This window comes from Amphiura filiformis, chromosome 13 (genome assembly GCF_039555335.1).
Source record: "Amphiura filiformis chromosome 13, Afil_fr2py, whole genome shotgun sequence".
Classification (NCBI taxonomy): Eukaryota; Metazoa; Echinodermata; class Ophiuroidea; order Amphilepidida; family Amphiuridae; genus Amphiura; species Amphiura filiformis.
In genome coordinates, this window is record NC_092640.1 from 556,971 (window position 1) to 577,334 (window position 20,364).

Below are 20,364 nucleotides of genomic sequence, written 5' to 3' on the forward strand. Positions count from 1 at the left end.
TATTTAAAACATTTTCGTAATCATACCTAGAGTTTTTTTTATCATCAGATAGAAAGACTTCTGCTCATCTTCTCTGGTGAGACAACAGGGCTGGGGTATCTTTCCATATCAAAGTTTAAAAATCTGTCATATCAATTTCCTCAATATGTTGTTTTGATACAACTTATGAGGGGAAAAGTTTGATTTTACAATATTTCGATATTATTTTTTAACTTTGTATCTTTATTATGATTAACATAACTGTATTTCAAAGCGTCAAACTATATCATTATTTTGTCCCAACAAAAATAATCCAGGGAATAAAATATTCATTCATATGTTTATTTATTGTATTCAACCTGGGCCATTTCTACTGGTGGACATGCATTCTAATAATTTGTCTATAACACCTTATACAAGCATCAGCAAGCTCTATTTGTCGCAAGATTTGAAAAGTAAATAGCCTATGTACATAGGCGTAGATCCTGGGGGATGGGGATAAATCCCCCATATATTTTGCCAGGGGGATGGCATGCAATCATCCCCCCAATGTTGAGACCTGTATATGGGTTTCTGACCAAAGTAACCTCATATTTGGCCATTTTAGCCCTAAAATTGCAAAACTTTCCGCGCTACGCGCGAATTTATCCCACTTTTGCACCATATTTCATCAATTTAGCTTCAAAATGGCAAAATTTTTCGCGCGCATTTGTTCAATAAACTTAATCTGTCGCCAAAAAGTGCTGCTTTTTTCCAACCCCATCCCCCCCAATGTCAAAAAGAAATCTACGCCATTGCCTATGTACACACTGAACACAATGCACATACAAGCTATATTTAAGTACATGCCGAAGCTGTCAGTACAGTATAAAATGATATATATGACCTTCACGATGCTATTAATTTAGCCCAAAGATTAGGAAAACTAGCAAAACTGGTGAACTGGTACTGTTCAAATAAAAACATCTGCAAATCTTGCTGCAATTTCCAAATAGTATTTCTAGTACTTAAATAATTATTTTTGTTATTTCTTTTAATACAAACACATTACTGACTATGACGACTTTATCGTATTACTTACATATCAAAATCAAGTAATAATTACAAAACTCGCCGTAAACTATCACCTCTGTGGGTGTTTGGGATATAACCGACACGAATATTTTCTCAACACTGCGGCATGTGAAAAAGTAGGTCAATAGTCAGAGAATATAGGGCGGGTGCGGCACGCCGCACCCGCCCAAAAAGTCTTCGTAGTTGCGCCCGGGGTCCGAAGAGGGTAAAATTAAATGGGGGTGAGCAGGCGAGAGGGTGTGGGGCAAATAATTTTGGCACACTCATTCATTCATTCATTCATTCATTCATATTTATTTAAAATCAAACATAGGCCTACATAAATAGCTATAAATCAACGCAATGAAAAGTTCATACACCAAAATGATCCGACCACCAAAATACCGAATTGCCAGGATGACCCATAGGCCTATAAAAGTATAGCTTTTACACATTTACGGGGCAGGGGCACCTTTTAAAGCCATATTATAACATTTGCTAAGGAGAACGCCCTCAAAAAAATTATATTCTGGTTTTTACACGATTGTAATGTACTTTAGTCCCGGACTTTAGTCAATGAAGATACTCTGCAAAAATCAAGACTTTAGGTGCTGTAGTTTTGTAAAAATCCGAAATTTTGAATAAAACGGAACCGTCGTTTTATTATTCCGATGGAAATATTAGTCGAACACGTATGCACGTATGCGGAATACACATACACACACCCCAGAGGATCGTCCCGTATTACAACCGCGGGAGTAACACGCATTGGAGCTAGTACCGGTAGTAAATTCCAATTTTCTATGCTTTACCTCACTTGTTTGGCTCAAAATTAAAAGGGGAAATATATCTGACAGTAAAAGCTAACATTTTATGGAAAATAAATACTAATCTATTTTTACAGAACTTGTTATAATTATGGCTTGAAATAAAACGCTCTAAAACGGCTAAAACACTGACAGAAAATTTCAAATAGGCCTATTAATGCAAAATTTCCTGCTCGCTATCGCATGCACAATTGCGCATATAGGCTACATAGGCCTACATGTAGGTCCTATTTAAAGTTTGCAAATTAGGAAACCCAAAAATTTTGGCATGTGCAATGGCGGGAGGAGGGGAGGGCAAAGAGTGCTTTGGCATGCAGGCCGAGAGGGTGACAAGCAATTTTGGCACGCCATTTAGACATTTTGTACTGATTTCAATGTCAGGTATTAGTCGAGTACCCAGCAAACACAACGTTGTACTGAACATGTTTCAATGCCGGTCATGTAACATAACATAATAAAAACATTTTTTTGAAAACACTTTTGCAAAACATACTAACAAAATGTTCCTCAAGTGTTGACAAAATATTTTGCAATGTTTTACAACAACATTTTGCAATAATAGGATAATTATAGGGTGTGCCAAAATGATTTATACTGTGTTTGAATAAAATATCAAAAATATATAGTCAACAGTGTATCTAATTTTAATAAGTGCAATACAATGACACACATGTCCCCTACTTATTCAGTAACTTTCATGGAAATAGCTTGGTTCGTTTTGGCGTGACATTGCTATTACTGAAAATGGACGAAAACTGGATGTTTGTAATTTACAGTCCAAAGGCATCATACTCATGGATCCTTTATCACCATCGTCCAGCCGCACTGTTCAATATATTAGAGCAATCCTACATTCTTTTATAGGAAATACATCAAATTTGGCACAGATGTAGAGCTTACAACTGAATGACTCTTGATACGGGATTATTATGACTTCAGATATCTAACTTGAAAACGTACTTTTTAATGTGATTTTTACAACAATTTTTACCCAAAAATGTCATTATTATAACTTCCTCACGGCCACGGATCCTTCGCAGTATAAATTTAATCTTCTCCGTTACGTAGCTGTGGGTTTGCCAATATACTGTGAACATAGATACATGCTTTGACACTAAGGACGAACCTTTTCTATACTTTTATGAAAAATCCATCTCTGACGTCATTTCAAAATAACTCTCACACACCGCAAAAATTGTCTTCAAAACTGCGTAACATCATAAATAAACAATAGATATCGACTATTTAGTACAGAACACAACAAATATACTGCATAACATTTTAACTTTGTGCTGAACGGTTAGTAATACCGGTATTACATGTTTTCAAAATAGGTAGTTTTGTGAAAACTTGGAAATCACCATTTTTACGCATTATCCTGTAACTTCTATTAGAAACGTCCAATTTCTAAAATCTGAAATTTCTAAGAAAGCTAAATATGTGTAAATTTTAGAATTTAAAACAATACTACCAATAGTATTGCCCTTCTTTTTGGGAAGAAAGTCCACTTTTCACAAAATCGCCCCCCGTTGGAAAAAAAAATCCACTTTTTCAAAATTAGCAGCCCCCATGAAAGACTGCGTCAAGTACGGACGGGGTGTGCATGTACCGGTATGTGTGGGTGAAACCCAGTTAAGAAAATGAGGCTCTGCGAATACCAGGTATTCCAACAATAGCTATGTAAGAGTTGACAAAATATTTTGAATTTTTTTTTTAATGTTACAATAACGTACATTTTGACAACATTTTATTAATATTGTTGTATGTGCGTGTGGTTTTTATTTTTTTTATTTTTTTTATTTTTTGTTTGTTTTGTTTTTCATATAAAACCACAATTGAGCTGACAAAATATTTTGAAAAAAATATTTGTGAAAAGTTTTGCAATAACCAGAGAAGATGTGCAAAATAACGTACATTTTGACAACATTTTAAAAATATTGTTGTAGGCCTATGTGTACGTGTGTGGGTTTTTTCATAACTGTCATATAACTACACTTCTCCGTAGTCCACTTGCCCATTTTGCATACTCTGGCTATTACATTTAAGCATAAAACTGATTTATATTGATTTGTGTGCAACTGATAGATTTTCATATCTGTATCTGATCTTTTAAGTCACCGCACTCCCTCTGTTTGTTAGCTTCCCAAGTATTTTTTTTCGGGGTTCACTATCAATAAACTGGTAGATTCCAAAATCAGAATTGTTCAGTATTAAAGTGAGCCATTATAATTATGCAAGATAATGTTGCATTCAATTACTTTTATTGTCACTAATCATCTGATATTTTTAACTCTTTATGATCATTTTACTAATACTTTAATTTTAATAAACATCAGTATAATTTCGAGTTCAACGAAATGGGTTCATCATGACTAATAATAACATATTTTTAATAAAATTCGACTATGGCATAGTCTATCATATAACCCGAAAAAAACTAAAGTTGACATAGGCCTACTGACAGAGCATTGAAGTATTGCAAATACAAAAGATGAACTTAATTTGGAGTTCATGTCATTGTTGTATTAACCTTGAAAATACAAGGTAGACATACGCAGGCGGCGAGTGGCATGATGGTCGTCGGACCCGGGGGGTCTTCTAAAAGTTTTGTACGGGGGTGTGCCACGCAGACTTTCGGATGCTGACTTTCTCTATACCTACTTTTTGCTGTTCGTACCCATCAGTATATCAATTTTCAAGAAAATACACCCAAAAAGCACCCAAATTTGCCATAACCGCTCGACCGTATGGCATTTTCCATATACTCGGTTAGTTTTGTGGGGTTCATTTATATCGAACCCCACCGGTTTTAGCTTGTATTTATATTATTTATTAACAGAGGCCTATTTGTTTGTGATATTTCAAACGTTTTAAAATTTCAAAATAATCCCATTCAATTACACGGTTGACGATGGAAATTTACCTTGGCGCATACCACCTGGACATACGTGCAGAACATGAATACTGCCAACTTGTGATATTTATTTTTTCATTAATTACAGTTGGTGGACCACAAAAATTTCATTAGGCTGCGATCACATAGAAGTATAGGGGAAGTATCTGTATACGGTAGGCCTATACGGTATTCGCTACACGCTATACGCTATTCGATCAGGCGAGTATTAAAGGTCAGTTTGCCAATTTTAAAACTGAACATTAGTCTAATTAAATGTTTGTAACAGTAACGTACTTTACTTGTTGGTGTCACATTGCATTCAATGAGGTGTCATAATGTGCAGAATTAGCGGTTTTAAAATTAGGATGGTATACGCTGCACTAAAATCGAACGCGCATGATTCCCACTATACGCGGGGGGATACGGCCTTTTCGAATAGTGCTCTCTTATGTGACCCGGTACTATGAAATTGCCTTGCTCGATTTAAGCTATACGCGAGCACCTCCAAAACGTGCACCGTATACCCGAATAATATACTCCTATGTGATCGCAGCCTACGTACGCATATATGCATTTCTCCTTGTTATACGTACGTCACGCGAAGTAAATTTGATCTAATGATACAGCATCAGCAGTGGCAAGTAAGCTACTTCATCCATTCACTATCTACTGCTGTTAACACTACTTTTCTACTATCTACTGCTGATATCACACTATAACATCATCAGCTACTGCTGATAACACACAACTTCATCAGCTTTCTACTGCTGATAGCACACTATAACATCATCAGCTATTGCTGATAACACACTACTTCATCAGCTTTCTACTGCTGTTAACACTACTTTTCTACTATCTACTGCTGATATCACACTATAACATCATCAGCTATTGCTGATAACACACTACTTCATCAGCTTTCTACTGCTGATAGTAAGCTACTTCATCCATCCACTATCTACTGCTGTTAACACTACTTTTCTACTATCTACTGCTGATATCACACTATAACTTCATCAGCTACTGCTGATAACACACTACTTCATCAGCTTTCTTATGCTGATAGCAAGCTACTTCATCCACCACTATCTACTGCTGTTAACACTACTTTATCTACCTATCTACTGCTGATATCACACTATAACATCATCAGCTACTGCTGATAACACACTACTTCATCAGCTTTCTACTGCTGATAGTAAGCTACTTCATCCATCCACTATCTACTGCTGTTAACACTACTTTTCTACTATCTACTGCTGATATCACACTATAACAGCATCAGCTACTGCTGATAACACACTACTTCATCAACTTTCTACTGCTGATAGTAAGCTACTTCATCCATCCACTATCTACTGCTGTTAACACTACTTTTCTACTATCTACTGCTGATATCACACTATAACATCATCAGCTACTGCTGATAACACACAACTTCATCAGCTTTCTACTACTGATAGCACACTATTTCATCCACTATCTACTGCTGTTAACACTACTTTTCTACTATCTACTGCTGATATCACACTATAACATCATCAGCTACTGCTGATAACACACTACTTCATCAGCTTTCTTATGCTGATAGCAAGCTACTTCATCCACTATCTACAGCTGATAACACACTACTTCATCAGCTTTCTACTGCTGATAGTAAGCTACTTCATCCACTATCTACTGCTGTTAACACTGCTTTATCTACCTATCTACTGCTGATATCACACTATAACTTCATCAGCTATTGCTGATAACACACTACTTCATCAGCTTTCTACTGCTGATAGCAAGCTACTTCATCCACTATCTACAGCTGATAACACACTACTTCATCAGCTTTCTACTGCTGATAGTAAGCTACTTCATCCACTATCTACTGCTGTTAACACTACTTTATCTACCTATCTACTGCTGATATCACACTATATTACTTCATCAGCTACTGCTGATAACACACTACTTCATCAGCTTTCTACTGCTGATAGTAAGCTCTACTTCATCCACTATCTACCGCTGATAACACCCCAGCAAACACAAAAACGTTTTAAAAACGTTTTAAGTAAGTTATATTTTGGCTTTTGGTTTAGGTAAAAACGTTTTAATAACATTAAAATGTCGGGTTATATAAAGGTCATGATAACGTTTTAAAACGTTTTGTATGAAAACACACTGCAACAATATTTTTAAATGTTTTCAAGGAATGTTATTTTAAACTATTTTTGCAAACATTTTTGCCAAATATTTTGTCAATACTTAAATAACACTATGTTAAAATATTTGAACCCAGCAAACACCGAAATGTTCTTAAAATGTTTTTTGAAAACCTTTTAAGAACATTTAAATGTCGGGGTATATAAAGGTCATGAAAACGTTTTTAAAACGTTATTGAAAATATTTTGGGCAAACATTTTTCGCAAAATATTTTTCAACTCCAAAATAACATTCTGTTTAGAATGTTTTGTATCAAGTTTTCAAGAATGTTTTTGGAGTGTTATTAAAACGTTTTTATACCCTTTATATAACCCGACATTTAAACGTTTTCTGTAAAACATTTTTGTTTGCTGAGCAGTAGATTATCACAAAATGTTTTTGAAGGTTATGAAAACGTTTTATACTCTTAATATACCCTTTATATAACCCGATATTTAAACGTTTTCTGACAACCTTTTATAACCTTTTGCGAATGACGTCGAAAACGTTTTGTGTTTGCTGGGACACTACTTCGTCAGCTTTCTTCTGCTGATAGTAAGCTACTTCATCCACTATCTACTGCTGATAACACACTACTTCATCAGCTATCTACTGCTGATAGTAAGCTACTTCATCCACTATCTACTGCTGATAACACACTACTTCATCAGCTTTCTACCGCTGATAGTAAGGTACTTCATCCACTATCTACTGCTGTTAACACTACTTTATCTACCTATCTACTGCTGATATCACACTACTTCATCAACTATCTACTGCTGATAGTAAGCTACTTCATCCACTATCTACTGCTGATAACACACTACTTCATCAGCTTTCTATATAGTATTAAAGCTACTTCATCCACTATCAACTGCTGATAGCATACTACTTTATCAGCTAAGTAAGTATCTTATTTTAATTTTTAAAGTTAGATACAGTTCATTTTAAATCACCTTGTATATTATGATTTAATACACGTGTCAAGTTTATGATCCTGCCAGAGAGCTCCAGAGTAATGAACCATGAAAAATACAAATTAACAAAACATGAACTTCATAAAAGTTCATGCAATTGTTCTACGTCAACGTAGTAACCTTGAAAATATAAGGTAGACATTACATGTAACACACGAATACTGCCAACTTGTGACACTTGATTTATTCAATAATTAACGTTAGGAAACCCACAACTGAATTACGCATGCGCGAAAAGGAGAGAGAGAGAGAGAGATCTGATTGGTTAGTCCTGGCTTACAGATTCCCCTCTATTTCTGGTTCTGGGAAATTAATGGTAGTTTGGCAAATAACTCAAAACTAGCAAACTTGGATACTATGAAAATCATTTAATAAAGAGAGATTCGCATCATAAGCTGTTAATACATTTTATTAAGAGCTGTTAAAAGTATTCTTTTCATTTCAAACAAGTAGTGATCTATCCTGTATTATAATTTTATTGTTACTTAAAGGAGGATGAACTGGATGGTCCGACTACAACCTCATTCATTATCCCCAATTTTTCGCTATCGAAAGTGAGCTTTGGGTATCAGAAGAAGCTCAAATATTTTGCTCTCATATCAATTCAGGGAGAGCGTGGCGCAATGGTCAGGGTATATTGCCTTTAGTGCATGAGGTCCCGGGTTCAATTCCCGCCGGTGGCGATTTGCTGGGATATTGACTTGGAAAAAAAGTCTGAAATTAATTGGCAACTTCTGTAGATTAAATTCAGACTTCCGTTCTCCCCATGGTTCACTTAGAATTGGGTAAACGAATCATGAAAGTACCCGTCCTTCGGAGGGGACGTAAAGCCGTCGGTCCCGTGTGCAGAGAGCCATTACACACCTGTACATGTAATTCGCAGCCAGTTTCGAAAAGAGTAGGGTATTAACCCCTGACTGTTCCCAATCCGTCCCGTGTGTTCAAATGAACCCCAATGGAAATAAGCTTTCTTGGGTTATCCAGGGTTGTCAAATCCCGATCAAATCAAATCAAACTGGATTGAAATAAAAGCATGAAACTTCATAGGTTGGAAGTGGGAGTCCAGTTTACTCGTCAACCAAAGTGAAAAAAAAAGTAATAAAATCGGACCATCCTCTTTAAAGGCTCTAAAAATGGCCAGCGACTGTCAAGGCAGCATATTTCCTCAGCCTTTTCTTCTTGGTTACCCCCCCCCCCCCGCATCAGAACTAAATATCTTCACAAAAATCCTACTATATTTGGGGCAAAAAATGCAACATTTTCTGATCACCCCGTAAAATGTCACGTCTCCCCTCCCTCTCCAGGTCCGTTCCCAAATATATAACACCTGGTGCCGTGTCTGGCAGTGGCAGATCTAAAGCAGTCAGGGGGGGGGGGCTAATTTGAGAAAAAATCTGAAAATGTTAAAAAAAATGACCATCGCATCGCGCTTGGGCGACGCAGGAGTGTGTGGGACAGTGGGAGGGGATGTGGCCCCCAATTTAGGCCATTTGGTGAACCATTTTGACACTTTTATTGTGTAAAATGTTAATTTAAAGCAGTAATTAATCTGCAAGAAATTGTTGGTACATAAACATTCTGTAGCCAGAGGTTTCCAGTGGTATAAAAATCTCAACTTTTTTTGAAAAAAGTAGGGGATGAGGCTTTGGATCGTGAAATGCCCTTTTAACAGAGCCAAAAATTTGTAAAATTGAAGCCAATCGTGGACCATTTTTTTAAATTCTGTCCACGAATAGCAATCGGAGTGGTCATGGTGGTTGGGATGGGTCATGCTTTGGTGTGGCCTACAAGATCGCCAGACCTCACACTATATTGATTTCTTCCTTTGGGGCACAATCCGAAGTGATAACTACCAACAGATAGCTTCCAAGATCGTCGCAAACATATTACTTCTGCATTCGCTAAGTATCCGGCGCACAAGGTTGGTACGCACTGTAATTGATAGAATGAGGACCAGGGCTAAAACCTGTGTTCGCCAAAGGAGGCTATACCAGGTAAAGGGCAGAGCAACACAGACCTTACCAAACCAACAAACTAAACAGCCCTGTTTTATCCCAAGAAAGAATAATGGATTATGTTGTAAATTAAAAGAAAGCAAGAAACAACAAAGTAAGAAAGTAAGAAGTATAATAAAACAAAAGGCATTACTAACCAAAAAATAAGTAATTGCAAGAATGGCAAAAGAAGTCCCATCTCACAACCACAATTTAATGACACTTAACAAAATCTATTGCCCATATAATAAGCCCATCGGTAAGGCTCATTCCCTAAATAAAGTTATTTTTATAAAGTTATCGTTCAGGAATGGTTGATATTCATGCATGGTACATGTAGGCCTACTCCTTTTCAATCTTTGAAGTAGCCAAAACTCCTCCGTGGACAGTGTGAAAAATGGGTACATTTCTTTAAAAGAGCATATCTTCATAGGTTTGAGCCGATTGGAATATTTGTTTCGGTTTATTAAAGCTAATGATTCCAGGTTTCTTTACATACCAAAATATATTTGATCAACTTTTCAGAAATAGGAGAAAAGAGGGCGCAATGAGGGTTCTGTTGTTTTGGGTTTTTTGGGGTGGGGGCACCCTGTATACTTGGTTTATATTTAACTCCGTGCATGGTCGACGTTACCATGGTAAATGATATTACAATTTGTATACAATCACGTCACTGCATTGTGTTTGTTGCATTATATTTGCGTCAAATATTCACTCTTTGTTGCCGACGTTACTTGGTCCTATGCATTTTACTGGCCTATTATTTTACGTCATTCTACGTCACTAGGCCTATAGGCCTACATGTACATGTATCTTGCTTGAGATTTTGTTTGATCAAGTTTATAATTTTCTTGGCACTCAATAATCTCACACACATGTTGTGTGTTGATCTATTAAAGGCCTATTCAGTGATCCCAGTGAAAGAGTAAAAAAAAACCAACCTAAAAGTGTTTATAAATTGTCCAAAAGTGAAGTCATTACCATTGTTATCAGGTATATTTGAAATGAAAAATTGGCATAAAACGTGGAAAACAGCAGTATTGTCAAATTTGAAGCCCCATTCAAATACATGTATTTAATATAGAAAAATTACAGATTAATGTAAAATGTCTTATTTTTGTCTTCAAGCTTTTGGCTTTTAACCACTAGCATGCTATGTTAGCAATTAGCACATCGATGCCAAAGATACCAAAATCTGAATTTTGATGATTTTTACGATCCTCCAGAATCACAGAATAGGCCTAGCCTTTAATGGAGTCGTCATAACATTAATATAATGCATTATAATTATCAGAACATCACAATAATGACCTGCAATTTGATACATTATTGAACTTGAACTTTTGAACAGATTTACTGTATTTCTTGTTTTGTTTTGTTTTCATTCTGACCTCAACCGGTGTAAAGGTTAACAGCAATAATACAATGCAAATATTGTACAGGCATATAATATATATAAGATTAAAAAAACAAAAAACAAAAAAAAAAACAACCAACAATGACCATTTGCGAATATATGATTCTAAAAATCTTTATTCTGTCGCTATAAAACTACATAGGGCCGTATACTGAAAACAGTCCTATATTGAAGGCCTATCTCAAATGTGTATAATAAATCGAGTTGAATGTATATTATATCAACATGAGTAAATGAAATGCATTAGAACTGTTCCTAGCCATGTACCTTAAATTTTACATTTATAGATGCAAATTTCAGCAGACAAATCTCAGTTTCAATGCCTTTCAAGCCCGGGGGACACTTCAATATGAAATGGATATACTATAGGTGTAGGGCTGTATGCACTTGTACAGTAAGGACTAAGGAGCATTCGGTGAGAGCATGATTTTTAGCATTCGGAGAGAGCAAAATGTACAAAATATGGGGTCATTGGGTGATAGACGGACCGTTTGGATCTAAATTAGGGGGATATTGGGTTAGAATGTATAAAATGTGGAGTGGGTGAGAGACAAAATAAGCCTCGAAAATTGAATTTCTAGTATTAATTGGCTTCAAATGGCTTTGTTATTTCAAAAGAAGTAACACAATCAAACAGTGATAGATGACTCATTGCTGTTCAAATGGAAAAATAAGGGTTTTTGCTGACAGATCGAATGGAAAAATAAGGGGTCTTTGGTGACAGTTGCACTCGTTACAAAATAGCCCTATAGGGTCTTTGGTGACAGCTAAAGGCCCTACATACACGTCACCTCCAAAGTGGGAGTGCCCCCGGGCTTTCAAGATTGCGGAAATCAAAGGTAAACTTAAGCTCCATCATAAAATAATGAACCTTTGATCTTTGATCAACCAGCCTATTTTTAAAACTTTTTATTCATAATATTAGGGGCTGTGCAATAATTATGAGCCCTGGGGAGGGTCAAATTGGGGGGGTCAAGAAATTTTGGGGAGCCGAAAGGGGGGGGGCAAGCAATTTTGGCAAGCAGAGAGGGGGGAAGCGATTTTTGGCACACATTCATGGGGTGCCTTTTAAATGAAACGCTCTAAAAAGGCTTAGGAAAACAGTACGGAAATGATTAGTAGGGTCCTATGCAAATTTCCTGCTCGCTGCGCTCGCAACATAGGCTTATATCTAGACCATAAATGGTTTGCAAATTGGGATCCCAAAAAATTGGCATGTGTAAGGGGGGTGCAAAGATTTTTTTGGCGGGCCGAGAATGGGGGAGGGGCAAGCAATTTTGGCAGGCCGAGAGGGGGGGCAAGTGAGTTTTGGCGGGCCTTTCGGAATTTTATCCCCCAGGGAGGGCTCATAATTATTGCACAGCCCCAAAAGCTACTTTTATAAAAAAAAAACCCTTCCCTGTGCATTTAAATCATTGCAATGTCAAGATGGTGGGGTTAGTGTTGTCTGGAGGTGTGAATGTCTGGGGATGGCCCTGGCCCAAATTATTGGGGGCCCATGCAAATGCAATGCAAATGCCTATGCAAATTCTTTCTTCCCCCGCACAATAAAAAGCATGGAACAGACTACCGACCGACTTAGTTTCATCGCCAAAGCCCGACGCCTTTAAAGCTGCCCTCGGGAAGCTACGTGACACCAATGGACAGCCTTAGACCCCACTCTCCTCACCTCCAGTCCAGTCTCAGGAGGATATCAACCAAGTGCCAAGTACCAAGTGCCCAATGGTACTTTTCCATAGCCACCAAAATTATTGGGGGGGTTGGACAGGAGCCACTGTGCTGTGTCTTCTGCGCTTTCCTTCTTTCTGTGCTTTAGTGTGTCTGGAGGTGTGAATGTCTGGGGGGGATGGCCTCTGGCCCAAATTATTGGGGGCCCAATGGTACTTTTCCATAGCCACCAAAATTATTGGGGGGTCTGGACAGGAGCCACTGTGCTGTGTCTTCTGCGCTTTCGTTCTTTCTGTGCTTTAGTGTGTCTGGAGGTGTGAATGTCTGGGGGGGATGGCCCCTGGCCCAAATTATTGGGGGCCCAATGGTACTTTTCCATAGCCACCAAAATGATTGGGGGGGTCTGGACAGGAGCCACTGTGCTGTGTCTTCTGCGCTATCGTTCTTGAAAAAAAAGTTTTCAGCCTGTGAGCCAATCACAATTGGTAGTTTAGCTACGGGCTATCTGTAATAAATAACGCGTATGTGCAGCTCGTATGATAATAAAAATGGTCATGAAATCTTGACGAGACTCTGTGCTACTGCAGTATACTGTCAGTAAATTTTTGTTGAAGAATTTAAGAAAGCGCACCATAGATAGAGCAAACGAGAGATGATTCAAAGGGAGAAGTCTAAATTAGCTGGTAAGTATGGAATACATGTATGAATTACTGATCAGGTTCCAAGACACTGAGCATGTGAGTGAACGATATTTAAAAAAAAAAGCTTAAGATTACAACCCTGCCGAATTTTGCAACCATGCTTGCAGGGCCAGTTAACTAAACTATAAATTTCGAACGTTTAAGGATTTGTTCTCAAGTTGTAGGAAGTGCCATTGGGTGTCTCCAGTGTAACTGTTTTCACTAGTTTATGTCGCAAAATATTATTATTGACAATAATTGATAACCTGTTTTACCTTGTCCCAGTTCCAACCCCGGGGCACAGTGTAGGTATGCTAGGTGAATTCAAATTTGCCATCAAACTGCATCATTTTATATATTAAATTAAAGCCCTTGCGTAAAACTGAAAACCTTTTTGTCATAGCGCTTTCTGTAGCAAAGTTACATCTTGTCAAAGATTGACTTTCATCAAAAAGATTCAGCTAGCAAAATTCCCCAAAACGGCATTTCGGTGGTGTTTCTTCTGCTTGAATACTTTCCAACACTCCAAGTGGAGTCAAGCGGGAAGGAATCTAGTGTGTGCGCACTAGTGAAGACTGCTTAGATGCGTTTTAGGATGTGATCTTGTATGCTTTTCTTAAATGCTAATGGGTCTGGTTGCTGAGTAAGTGTTGCTGGTAGAGAATTCCACTCTTTGATAGTTCTTGGGTAGAAGGAGTATTTGAAAACGTCCTTGTTGACTTGTAATTCTTGATATGAATTTGCGTGGCTTCGTTTAGTAAGACGGTGGGTTGGTTGTAGTATGTTTTGTACTGGCAGGGCCAGATGACCCTCTCTGGCTTTCTGTAGTATGGAAAGTCTATCTATCTTCCTCCTGTCAGCAAGTGTCTCCATGTCTAAGTCTTTCATTAATTTGGTAACACTTGTGCGCTTACTGTAGTCGCTCTTGATGAATCTTACTGCTCGACGCTGGATCGCTTCCAGTTGGTAAATTTGATCTTGGGTATAAGGATCCCATACAGCGGAGCAGTATTCGATGGTTGGTCTTATGAATGTCTTAAAAGCTGTGTGTTTGATGTCTTCAGTACAAGAACTGAGATTGCGTTTTATGAAACGAAGTGCCCTATTACCTTTCGCTGATATCTGGTTTATGTGTTTTTTCCATTTCAAATCCTTTGTAATTTCTACTCCTAAATATTGATGTGAGTCAGTTTCCTGTAATATTGAACCTCCTAAGTTGTATTTGTGTGTGAAAATGTGTTTACGAGCATGGGTAATTTTCAAAGTGAAACATTTTGCTGTGTTAAATCTCATCTGCCAAGTCCTCTCCCATACTGACAAGGTATCAAGGTCTTTCTGCAAGGCTTCTGCATCGAGGTCATTTACTATTTCCCTATAAATCACACAATCATCTGCGAATAAACGCACTTGGGATGACAAGTTTTCAGGGAGGTCATTTATGAAAATTAAAAATAAAGGGGGCCTAAGACCGTCCCTTTGGGGAACACCTGAGCGCACAGGGACCCATTCAGAGTGGTCGCCACCCACGACAACTCTTTGTTTTCTTTGGGACAGGAAATTTGAAATCCAACGATGAGTGGTGTTATTTATACCAAAGTGATCAAGTTTCAAAAGTAAACGAGGATGGGAAACAACATCAAAGCCTTGAGAAGTCCATGATTACGGCATCAGTTTGTTTACGATGGTCTAAGGACTGAGCAAAATCATGGACTGTCTGTATGAGTTGGGTATTGCATGAGTGCTTGGATCTAAAACCGTGTTGTTTATCTGTGAGGATGTTATAATTATCTAAGTGGGACATGATGTTAGAATGTAAAATGTGTTCAAGAATTTTGCAACTTATAGATGTTAAAGAAACGGGCCTGTAATTTGATGGTTTTGTGCGTTCACCTTTCTTAAAAATTGGGGTTATGTTAGCCTGACGCCAGCTCTCTGGTAGAATACCAGATGTGAGGGATTTGTTGAAAATAATTGTAAGAATGGGGGCAATCCTGGATGCATAGACTTTCAGGATGTAGGATGGTATTTCATCCGGGCCAGGGGCCTTGTGAATGTTGAGTTGGTTGAGAAGCTTCTCAACGCCGTGCACATCAACATGTATGTCAGGCATACTAGGAAATTTGGGTGAGTTTATGGTGGGTAGGGAAGATGAATCATCTTGTGTAAAGACAGACTCAAATTGACTGTTTAACAGATTTGCTTTTTTGATGTTATCTGTCACAAGCATGTTATTTTCATCTTTGAGTGCTGGGATACCTGAACTGTCTTTTTTCAGGCTCTTGATAAACGACCAAAATTGTTTGTTCCCCTGTATGCATACTTCCTTTATGTACGTTCTATAAAGTCTTCTAGTCTCTCTGGTTATATTCCTCCTTATTGAGCGAAATTTTTGCCAGTCATCATCATCACCAGTACTTTTGGCATGATTATACGCCCTTTGTTTTTGTTTCAATTGGCGTTTGGTTCTGTGGTTAATCCAGGGTGATGTCTTACCACTGGTCACGTATTTCGATGGTATATTTTCATCCATGGTCAGTTTGATGTTATCAGAAAATTCTGACCATAATTGTTCAACAGAACACTGACCTAAGTCCTTACACTCAAAAACTGAACACAGTTCAGTAAGATCACTATCAAGTTTATCATGATTGGCCTTGTGGTACATATAAACCTTCCTCGGTTTTGATTTGAGTATTTTTGGTCTGATGTTGATAGTCACCACCGGTATACCATCATGATCACTGATGCCAGGTATGACAGTTACCTTATCCACCAGTGTGTTGTTGTTGGTGAAGAAGAGGTCCAGTATATTATTTCTTCTAGTGGGTTTTCTGACAACTTGCTCCAACCCGTAATCATTGGCTATGCTTATCAATTGTCTACATAGACCAGGTTTAGGACAAAGTGGAAGGGTTGACTGGGTTTCCCAATCAATGCCAGCGAGGTTAAAATCCCCCGCAAGCCACACATTTGGGCATTTTGAGGAATCAATTTTTGATAAGGAGACATCAAGTTGTTCTAAAACTTCTCCTTTGGAGCTTGGGTGTCTGTAATAAGCTCCAATCAAAACTGGCTTACTGCCAAAAAGCTCCAGCTGGATCCAAAGAATCTCAGTATCTGAGTCTAAATCCACACGATGGGCAACAACAAGATCGGTTTTGTACGCGATAAAAACCCCGCCATAACCATCTTTGCCATAAGTACCCACACGATCTTTCCTAACTACAGAGTAGTTTGGGGGTACAATCTCAGAATTACTAACACCATCATCCAACCAAGATTCAGTACCAATCAATACATCTGGCTGATGATTTTCAAGGCAAACTGCTAACTCAGCAACTTTGCCCCAGATGCTTTGAAAATTGATCACCATAACCTTGATTTGCTGACGAGTCTGGTTACGAGGTTGTCTTTGAGTTTTCTTTTTAGTTTTCTCACCAGTATGCATACTATCTTTTTTAGATTTACTCTTATCAAAGGTTTTTGGAGAGGATTGAGCCAGCGGGGATAACAGCTCCTCACTTTCGCTAAGTGAAGCTAAGGTGCTAAAGCTATTTGACAAGGACACCGTTAAACGAGAGCTAAAAAGCGAGCTTGAGAAACTAGGCATCCCAAGACTGGCAACAGATCCAACTCACGTTACTGTGTTCAAGTGCTTTGTACACAACTGAGTTTATGTGCATACATTCTGTGTGATACCAACAATCACAGTTGTCGCACTGGACAGCGGGCTGTCCCCAGTCACATTCCAGTGCACAAATAGGACATGGAAAATCAGGACCTGGGTTTACCTCGGTGTCTCCAGATTGCATAATACATAACAAGCACAGATAGAGCAAAGTCAGTCTCTTACTTTTGCTACTGCTCGAGATTGGTTTCAGTAAATTTTCCTTACCACACAATCCAGTAAGTAGACTATCAGCAGGGTGCGAACCAAACTGAAATGGTCCCGAGGGTACCATCTCTAGGGCAGTTTGGTTCAGGTTACATAATAAATTACAACAAAATGATTCCATGTTTACGTAACAAGTATGTTCAATGAATATCATGTACATGTATATATTAAACCAGTCATCAATATAAATATCAAAATCATCAACTACTACATCTGCGATACAATAAATATCAGCGACATCAACAGCTATACAATAGATATCAGCGACATCAACAGGTACCTCTACATGTAGGGCAACTTGGTTCAGATTACATAATGAATAATAACAGTATGAGTCCATATTTTCAGAATAAATGTGTTCAATGCATATATTAAACAAATCATCATCATCGTAAACATGATAAATATCATGATAATCATCAGCGACATCCACGATGGGCGTCAATGCCATCGATGACAAGACTCTTTCCACATGATCAAATTCTTGATGATCAAACTCCATCGTTGCATGAATAAGTCCCACAGTAATACACAAAACGACAAGGAACATACTCACAGATGTTTTATACTTCATCATGATGATAAAGACGAAGAAATAAGCCAAAAGGAGAGGGTCACCCAGCGCCCGCCAGTACTACTAAATACTACTTCCGCCCCAACCGTCTGCCGTTACTCCTCCATGCTGGGCGCCATCTTGGTATTGGTAAAATCAGCGTCACACGAGTAGAATTTTACTTGGAAAAATGTGCAAAAGTTCAGACCCAAAGCGGGACAAAAATCACTCCAAAAGAAGCTCAGATGTTAAGTATACAGTCCACACGAGGAAATGATGGAAATTTATTCCTCTAGATGGTTGAAATAAGGCGAAGTTTTTCTGAGATGTAGCAGACAGAAAAAACACGTCCGACCTCGCTCAGGCGCACACACCTGTGCTATGTTTCTAGATCTTAGTCTCATGATGATAGCAGCTTTTCTATGTGGAACTGCTATCAAAATCCCTCTAAAATTCCATGTGCGAGTGTCTCATCACCATAAAAAATCATATATTTGGGTCAAGTGAAGTATAGACAACATATTTATTTAGGTTTCCTTGACCTACCTGCTTTTAAATTTCTATGTAAATATGTATTGTGTTCTAGGCGAATTTGGCTGACTAGCAAATGTGTTAATTAAGGTTTGCCTGGCATACCTACACAGTGTCACCGCCCGATATCTTCATGGCAGAAATCGCCATGGTAGGTTGAATCCACAGCCACGCATGGCCATTTTGTTCCGACCTGTTTGATAGTTTTGAGGCGCATAATGGGCCAAGGGACATCCGACTAAGGCTATTTACAATAGCCCGGTGACTGACCTCTGTGTGTGTGAGTGAGCATGGTATACGCCATGAGGTCATCTGCTTTTAGACTGCCTCCACGAGTGGCCTACGCTGCGCTATAGTTCGGCACATATAAAATCAGAATTTTTGTCAGTTTTTGAGCTCAATACGCAAGGTTCTTTCTCAATACGCAAGCTAACGACTATCATATCCTTTCAATACATATATTCAAATGCAAGCAAAAAAATATGGCATCTTTAGGGCTCATATTGAAATACCCTACCACGTTGTCACACAGAAAGAAGGCAGGATTCCCCTCGCTAAGCGCGCGCCTCAGGAAAGCTCGGTCATAAAACGGATGGATTATATGCATCAGTGATACACCCTGCCCAGGATTTTAACAAAAGAAGGCTAGCACAGGAAAGCTGCAGGATGGCGCACACCTTCCTGTGTAAGGGAATTTCAATATGAGCCCTTAGAATAAAAAATTTACGGGTGATATTTATCATTTTTTGCTCCGGTATCCAAAAAGCACATTCACGTGTATCGATCCCGGGTATTGATTTTAGTGTCTCTGCTGTACAATGTAATTATTAACCAGGCGCGGGTTCGCAGGTTTTTGCATGAGTGGAAAAACCAGCGGTTTTAACATGCGTTTTAACCACTTAGCAAAAACAGTTTTTGCCGCAAAAATGGCAAAAACTAAAAAAGTGATTTATAGTTCAATTTTTCATCTCAAAACAAATTATTAAGTTACAAAAATAAGTTCCCAAGTGTAGCAAGGCCAGATTTTGTAATTATAAGCAATATATTAAGAAATTAAAGGCATGCATTTTCATTGCTCAAGTGCATTTAATCGAAATGTGGCATGTATCAAATTCAAAACTTTTTCATTTTAAGGACTTGATGAGACAAAAAATATGTTGAATGATTCGTTGACAGATGTGTGTTACTATTTATGAGTGACTATGTGTGAGTTTTTGCCAGTTTTTGCCATCTTTGCCGGTTTAAACCGGGCAAAGACTGGCAAAAACAGTTTTTGCCAGGTTTTTGCCACTTAGCCGGCAAAAACAGGTTTTTGCCGGCAAAAACAGAACCCTGAGTCTGTCCAGGCGATGTCGGTGTGCAGGGGGGCTTCTTCTGGTGGTTACTGCATAATCTCCTCAATCGTGGGATGTATAATGCAGGCGCGACTGAGCAGACGACGATTAGTTTTTGAAATGTGCCCCATATATTGACATACGTCATGTGCCCGTTACAGGATCTGATACCCCTGGGTACGTTATTATAAATCACGCCCTCTTTGGGTCCTTGGAGTCTCCAATCTCCATCATGGCAGAATAGCAACTAAACCACATCGTCTCTGCCTCCTGATTTATTGTAGTTTTATGAAGCGTTACATCACGCAACATGGTGTCAGAAGTGGGATTCTGACATTGTGGAGGACTCCAGCCCGTACTGAAACGAGTC

General features: G+C 38.3%; 1 protein-coding gene across 1 annotated transcript; it reads right to left on the reverse strand.

The window, feature by feature from the left end:
• Nucleotides 1-14,260: 14,260 nt before the first annotated feature.
• LOC140168757 (uncharacterized) lies at nucleotides 14,261-17,291 on the reverse strand. The gene is made up of 2 exons (XM_072192167.1): nucleotides 15,572-17,291; nucleotides 14,261-15,072 (listed from the first exon to the last, which is right to left on the reverse strand). Exons 1-2 carry the CDS (start codon nucleotides 17,289-17,291, stop codon nucleotides 14,261-14,263), a joined length of 2,532 nt encoding a protein of 843 aa, XP_072048268.1.
• Nucleotides 17,292-20,364: the final 3,073 nt, after the last annotated feature.